Source organism: Puntigrus tetrazona, chromosome 7 (assembly GCF_018831695.1).
Source record: "Puntigrus tetrazona isolate hp1 chromosome 7, ASM1883169v1, whole genome shotgun sequence".
Lineage (NCBI taxonomy): Eukaryota > Metazoa > Chordata > Actinopteri > Cypriniformes > Cyprinidae > Puntigrus > Puntigrus tetrazona.
The window spans coordinates 13,453,627-13,461,210 of NC_056705.1; the positions used below are offsets into that span (position 1 = coordinate 13,453,627).

The following is a 7,584-nucleotide window of genomic DNA, read 5'->3' on the forward strand; positions in this document are numbered from 1 at the left end:
ACAGTTTATCTCATCTGTCTGTCTTTGTCAGCATTGTCTCTAGATCATCTATCTGTAATCTGAAATTTTCAAAACTCGCTTCACATCATCAGATGCAGATCATAAAAGCAGTTTCTCATAGTCAGATCATGGACCAAATTCTTTGGATCAAATTGCGATCATAAAAGCGTACATTCTTGCGCAACTGATTATGTGCATTTATCGTTGCTCAAATTGCTATCAAATTGCTCAAAATATATTACATAATTTTCTGAGCTATAGTCTTCACCCCTCAAATATGAAGTCATTAGTTCATTGTATATGTCTGTAAATGCAAAATGGTTGATCTAGTTGTCATAAACTGTCAAACATATAGACTTTTTGTAAATTTACCATGAATTGTGCAAGTGAATCTTGACCTTTACTGATGAAGAAAATGTAGATCAACCAATTATGAACCAGTTCTCTGAAATCATCTCATAAATCTCCCGTCTGGAAAGCATATATAGGCAGAGGACAACACAAGAGTCAACAGCCGAGAGGAAGAATAGTAGTAAGGATGCTTGGAAGTGTACAGAGGCCATGGACAGAGGCACATATCAGATGAAGTAAGGGCTGCTGTTGTGGACTATGTTGTCAGTCATGGCCTTACGACGGCTAAAGGGTGCAGCTAAATACTGGGAGATCAACCTTATCCTCAACAATTCAAACATTCTCTTTCAATCAATATCCCACATGCAGTAATGTGTAAATTTGTACTATCAAAATGGATATATGACATACATAAGAAGCATGCAGAACATTTCAGTAACGTAACTGTCATCCAGTTTTGCCATAATTCACATCAGAACATCCTTCCAGAGTACACTGTTATACTGAGGACATGACTAAAACATTTTGATCTTGTTTGTGAACAATGACAAGGACTTTTCATTTTGATAGCACTGATGTGTTTACTGACATAAATACTTACTGTCGTATGATGAAATAAAGATTTTGAGTAAGTTACAGGCTGTTGCAGGAAATTGTTTTGATAAATATTAAGGATGATTCTGAAGAACTGTAATCTTAGGCCTCATTTATCTGTGAGTACCTGATTTTTTGAGTTAAGAAATTGTTTTTAGGAATAATTTTCACATTGTTAAAAATTGCAAAAAAAAAATTTATTGTTCATAAATGTTGTGTGTTCTAGTGTTTAATCAGGAGATTTGCTTTTACATGTGTTTATTATGTGTACAAAATTGCAAAAAGTCACTCTTGTAATTTGGGGTCAAAAAGGACCCAGCCTCAAATTATTGCTTAAAAATCACTCATCATGCTATATAATATATGCCATTCAAAAGGAATTGGGAAAATGTATGAGAGTATGAGAATCAGCTTGTTCAGGAGTATGTTGTGTTTGACACACACACACACACACACACACACACACACACACATCCATGCGTACAAACTATTGTGGGTATTACACCTATTTCCCTAAACTGCACAAGGTATGCTTTTATGAATCTGATGTTATAACCCTCTCACATAAACCATGCATTGACCATGCATCCATCTTTCGACCAGAATGTTACATCAACTTCAGATGGGCTATCAAAATCAGAAGATTGCTCCTCTTCAGTTTGTTGCAAGATGTTCAGCTTGTAAAGTAATGTATTCCCTCTTGCAATATATCTTGCAACATGCCCTCACTGTAAGATTTATCTTCGGTTCAGTTTCTTCATCGGTAACACGATCAAAAATCTCTTATAAAGACTCCTGTGAAAATGATTCATAATTTGTTTTTTGCTCAAAAGACGAGGTACATACTCACAGATGAATCAGGCGCGCGAATAATCAGATGCACATAGGAAAACAAAACCAGTCCTAAATGAAAGAAAGCAAGCGGATGAAAAGATTGAATCCAATCATTGGGGTTAATATTGCATAATGATTGATTTATAAGCAATTATTTGAGGTCGGGTACTTTTTGCTCACAAACATCACAATTGTAACAAGCTGGAAAATCCATCTGTGTCTGTTTGTTTCTATACAAATATACCTACAGACATGTATAATGTGATTTCATTGTTTTTATAACGTGTTAATGTAATATTGATAGTCATGACTGTTTACCTCTTTCACATGTAACGTGAGCTTCGAGAGGTCAAAAGTTAGACTAGGTGCTGTCGCTGTGTTAAATCGTTTGCGTGTGATAAGCAGATGATTGTTCTCGGTTTTAAAGGTCAGCTTTATGACTAGCTTGCTTGACTATTGCTTGAAATCCACTTTAATTGTTCTTTAACAAACACAATAGTTTTCCCACATGGTTATGCATCTCCTAAAACCGATCATGACACTTTCAATGATCTGACGTTTACGGGGACCATAAAAAGAACTCGTAAAATAGTTCAGGCAGAAAACAGACTTTTCGCAGCACGTGTGTGTTGTGTCTAACTCCTGGTAAAAAATACGTTCGCTGTCTCTGCAGGAAGGACGAATCTCAGGAGCAGGATTGAGTCACGGTAGAGGACAAGACAAATGTGTAATGCGAGGACGGAAATTATGATTGAGCTCTGAACCCAGCCTTTCGTAAATCTTTTTTTGGAAATTATTATGAAATAACAAGAACTGTGCCGTGATCTTGTTTGACCGATTCTAAAATGTAAGCATCAATAGGACATTTAAACCGTTCTCAATTTACTGTATAAAAACCAATGAGAAATGACAACCAATGAAATCTCACAAAAACAAATATGACTTTCATTGGATGAAATGCATTCCCAGGAAAAAAAAAGGTACAACGCTGCAACGGAGGAAGAAGGTACAAAAGTTAACAAGTAAATCCTTTCTCCATATCATTTCCTAAATGCTAACTACGAGTGCCTTAAAGTACATATTAGCATAGAAGCTAACTTTTAAAAGGTTACCACCCCAGTGAAAGACTTCGGGAGCTTGACTTCATTACAAAACCAACCATTAGAGGAAGTCACAGACGGACAAATCGGAGAGAGAATAGCCTGTGCACCAGACTTCTTTTCATCATTTGCTTTACCGGTTAATTAGTAACTTCAATACTGCGTTATAAAATGATGTTACTAATGACAACCATAAAGCCAGCATTGTAAAGCTGAGATGTCTTAACATGTGCGTAAGTCCCTGGGTTGAATAATGTGGGAAGTACGAATTGTACCGAACATTAAATTGAATGCCATTATCAGCTATTATCTTGAATAAACATGTTTTACAACAAATTTGTTACTTTCAAGGCCTGACAGTTGTTAACTTAAATCAGTGCTGTTGTGAATACTCCCACATCAGAGAACGTCTGAGCTAATGATGCATGGAGGACGAGGACTCTGTGAGTGACTATTTAACCAGCAGCTTCACACCGCATTCAAAATTTAAAGCTATCTATGTATTTCTCACCATGATTCCCAGATGTTAAAAATCTTAAGGCTTTTTAATCATTTTATATAGTCGCAATAGTCAAGAGCAAACTCAAACAGTATTATAGACATTATTAATTATTATTATTAATAATATCCGTGCATGTTTTTCATAAACACTGGAACTTCAGACTCGTTTTGTTGAATGATGGATTTCTCCGTTTCTCGTTCATTGAAAGAAAACACTGGAAAAAAAGCTTTTTCTTTGCAGATTTTTTAGTATAACATTAGCATAGGCTACAAAAAGTCACAAAGCACTCGAGGAAGGGAAGATGAAACACTTGACAGCACAGGTTAACCGACGGGTAATAAACACAGTGCTGACAATGATGCCTTCTTAGAAATGCATTACAAGGCTTTTCATGCATAACACATCCAAATCAACACGCCGTACAAGTTCGGTAAGCACACATTTTAATTTATTAATAGACGTGAGGTTTAACGTAGTTTATCAAAAATGTAATATTGATTACCTAGCGTAAGTACATCGATATATTTCATTAAAAAAAAAAAAAGAAAAGAAAAAAGAAAAACCTCAAAAGTGCATACGAATACAATAAGTCTTATTCTGTACTGCTAATATTTGGCAAACCCCTGTAGTTAAATTTCCTTTGAAAAATTACAAGTTTCAGAGGAAAAACATAAAATGTTTCACTTTATTCCAGCCACACATCTCTATACATACCAGAAAGAGCTGGAGAATCATAAAGCTAAAAGAAATGTGGTAAAATATCATAGCTCGTTATGAAAATCATGGCAGAAACATCAAAAATAAAAAAAGAGACAGGCCTCCTTATGGTTTTATGTTATTAGAAGAAATCATTAAGTCTCTCTTCTGAAGAGGAACGGAATCAAAGTACGCTCATCGGGAACTCCATATTAGGACTTTGCACCTTTGGCCACGGCCAAACCAATAAGACCAGCCAATCCGGCCACACCTAAACCGATACCGCCAACGATCGCCATGCCAACTAAGCCATCTGAAAAAGAACATGTAAAAGAAATATCTTATTTGTTCAGATGAATCCACTATTGCTTATGCTGTTACCACTTTTTTTTATTTACGTGCCTATGTTTATGGTCACATACGGACATTGGAATTTTTTCTTGGTTGTTGCAGGTATGTAAATTTCATTTAATAAGGACTCCTTATAAAATGCCCGACAACACAGTCATAAAATGGCAATTGCCAAAAGGCACGTGCAGTCTCGTGTGGGTAACTCAGCAAAGGAAGGGAGTGAATGCAAGTTTGCAGCAAAGAGACAGCTGTGAAGTTCAAGCTAATAGATGTAGAATGCCGAAACGCCCTTTTCCACAAACTGTGTGCAATCAAGAAGAATCTGATTACACTAGTTGTAATGCATGTTACTATCAAACTGGGAATTTTGAGGAGAACGCACATATATTTTCTTGCGGAGGGTTTTCTAAATAACATGCAACAAGTTTAAAACGTGTACAAATCCTGAGGTGGGATTTAGAATTTGTGGAATTAAATGCTCTTAAACAGAAAAACAGCAATATGATTGTGGCATTTACATGACTAAGTACCAAAAATTAATTAATGCATGTAAAAGCAGTCATTGTGTCAAGCTTTCTTATTCTAAAAGGGTCTTGAACAATCATACTTTGTGACAAATGGAAGATGGGGAATATTTTAAATTGAAATTTAGTTTTAATTTACTCCAGTGATGACAAACTTCAGTCTTTAATGTCACATGATTTTTGCTATACAAACATTTCTGATTATCATTAAGAATAAATATGGTTGTACTTCCTAATATTTTTGTGGAAACAATTATACGTTTTTCTAGAATCTTCTTAATGAATATAAAGTTAAAAACAACACAATTTTTTTAAAAACAAAAATTTCCTTTAACAATTTAAAAGTATTAATTGTCACTTTTGAACAATTAAACAAGTCCTTGTTAAATAAAAGTATTTACTAAAAACCAGTGAATGTTTTTTTTTCTGATTAAAATGCTGTTATATCTCACCTTTTTTTAGTGCATTGTTGATGAGTTTCTCCAGTTCCAGGGCCTGTTTATTATCTGGTTCATTCTTCAGCAGAGTACGAATGTACTTGAGTGCTCTCTCGTACTCCTGAGAGGTAGATTAAAAAAAAGACATTGTATTAACAATAATGAAATTAAGTTAATAATAATAATGTAATTAAATACTAATTTCATTATCAATTATATTATTATTAATTGTCCAAGTATATTTAAGCATGGTTTATACTGTATTGTTGATCAAACAAATGCAACACTTATGAGAATAAGATAATTATTTTAAAAACATTTTAAAACTTTGAAAAATGTTGAATGATAGTGTATAGTATTTCAAATATGCATTTCCCTTATATTTTGACTTGTCGTGTACATGTTTTTTGAGATTCACTTACGTACACTTACTTCGTCTGGTATTGGAATTGAAGCGTTTACAGATTGCATGTGTTTATATGGTGACGTGACAATAAAGTTATTTAATTGATCTGATTTGATTTTGAAATGATGCAATAAACTCCAATGTACCAGGGCTTCCAGGAACAGAGTTGAGAAACACTCTTTTAACTAGATGCCACATATGGCTTCATGAAATAAAGAATGTTTATTAGCAGTGACAAAATCACATATTAAAATAAGAATGTCAACTCACCTTAAGTCTGTAGTTCGCAACGGCAAGGTAGAAGAGAAAATCTCTCTGATCATCTTTTTTGCTTTTATGAACCAGTTCTGTTAAAAGTTTTAAACCAAACGATTGTTAAAATAACAGCTGAAGCCCGGGAAAGGTTGTAACTGACCAACAAAATAAAAGACGCTGAGGAACTGACCTTCTAATAAATGAATGCCTTTTACAATGTCATTCGAGTACTTGCTTCTGATCAAACACCAGGCGTATTCAAAAGTCGTTTCTGTGGAAACGGGTCCTTTCACCAGCTCAGTGTTGTACTTCTTCTCAAACCTCTGAAAGATAAAAATTTAAGTGAGAATCGGATTGCATCAGTGAATGGTTGATGATCATGTGCTCCCCCTGGCCGACAACCACGGACTAACTTTTACAGCAGGAATCAAACCAGACAAAAGCCCAATTCCATTAAATAGTAAGTGAAACAACTTGATAGCTATAATCATTTGATAAAAGGTATGTTTCTTTTATCCCAAAAGGTGCGGACGTATTAGGTCTACTCTATGCCTTATATGAGTCTATGCCTTACAACAATACGTCATAATCAATGTTGTTGTTTTGATTAAGTACAGTAGAAATGCGTCCGTTGAAAATCCCAATTAAAACCCCACATCGGTCACTTCATCACGCCATCAACACGACAACGATGTCATTTCGCATTTTAGAGTGGTGGAAGCGAATGATAACGTGTTTTACCTTTAGATCTTCTGGTGCTACAAGATCTGACACAATCGCCTCCATCTTCGCGGAAAACCTCACGCACCATGCGCGTTCACGAAACCGTCAAAATAAAAGTCCGCGGTTATGACTTCCGCTATTTCTGTATCGCAATCGCAGGTGTATGTTTCCACGGGCGAAGCAGCGGGGTTTCGAGTATTTTAATAAACACCCTCTACAGCGAATAATGTGAGGGTACCATGCTATAATGGTGGACCCAAAAACCATGGTACTTTGATATTAACAACAAACTGAATAAGACCACATTTTACAAAAGGAAACTTTTACCATGTCTTCAAGGTAGAATTTAAAAATCCCATCTATATATTTATTGTTATCATTATCATTATAGTCGTTATTATTGTTGTTGTTATTTTAAATGTTTACTTTAGTTTTAGTGCCATTTGCCCAAGTACATTTCAGTACAGGTACATCGGAATTTTATATGTATTTTAAATCAAGCATAAAAAGCATTTAAAAAAATACATGCACATATACATAAATAAATAAGCGCTCTAAAAGGTACAAAGGTCAAATAAATTCCACTTGCAATTTTTCTTATTAATGTTGCACAATTGTTTCAGGTTTCCATGAAAAATGTACATGAAAATGAGAATGTAGGATAACACATTAGCTGTTGAAAATCAGAGACTTAATATCCTGCGGCACTAGCCTGACAGTGGCTGGGAAGAAGATATTATACAGACAGATCTTGCGAGCAGTAATACTCCCAGGCCTGTGATGTCTCAGACTGTATCCTGTATCAGCCCAT

The 7,584-nt window shown here is 35.0% G+C and overlaps 1 protein-coding gene across 1 annotated transcript; it reads right to left on the minus strand.

Annotated features, from left to right (window-relative positions):
- Positions 1-3,608: 3,608 nt before the first annotated feature.
- Positions 3,609-6,908, minus strand: fis1 (fission, mitochondrial 1). Its single transcript, XM_043245860.1, has 5 exons — positions 6,792-6,908; positions 6,241-6,373; positions 6,066-6,142; positions 5,405-5,510; positions 3,609-4,390 (listed from the first exon to the last, which is right to left on the minus strand). The coding sequence occupies exons 1-5, from the start codon at positions 6,834-6,836 to the stop codon at positions 4,290-4,292; spliced, it is 462 nt and encodes a 153-aa protein (XP_043101795.1). The 5' UTR covers positions 6,837-6,908; the 3' UTR covers positions 3,609-4,289.
- Between the last annotated feature and the right edge of the window lie 676 nt (positions 6,909-7,584).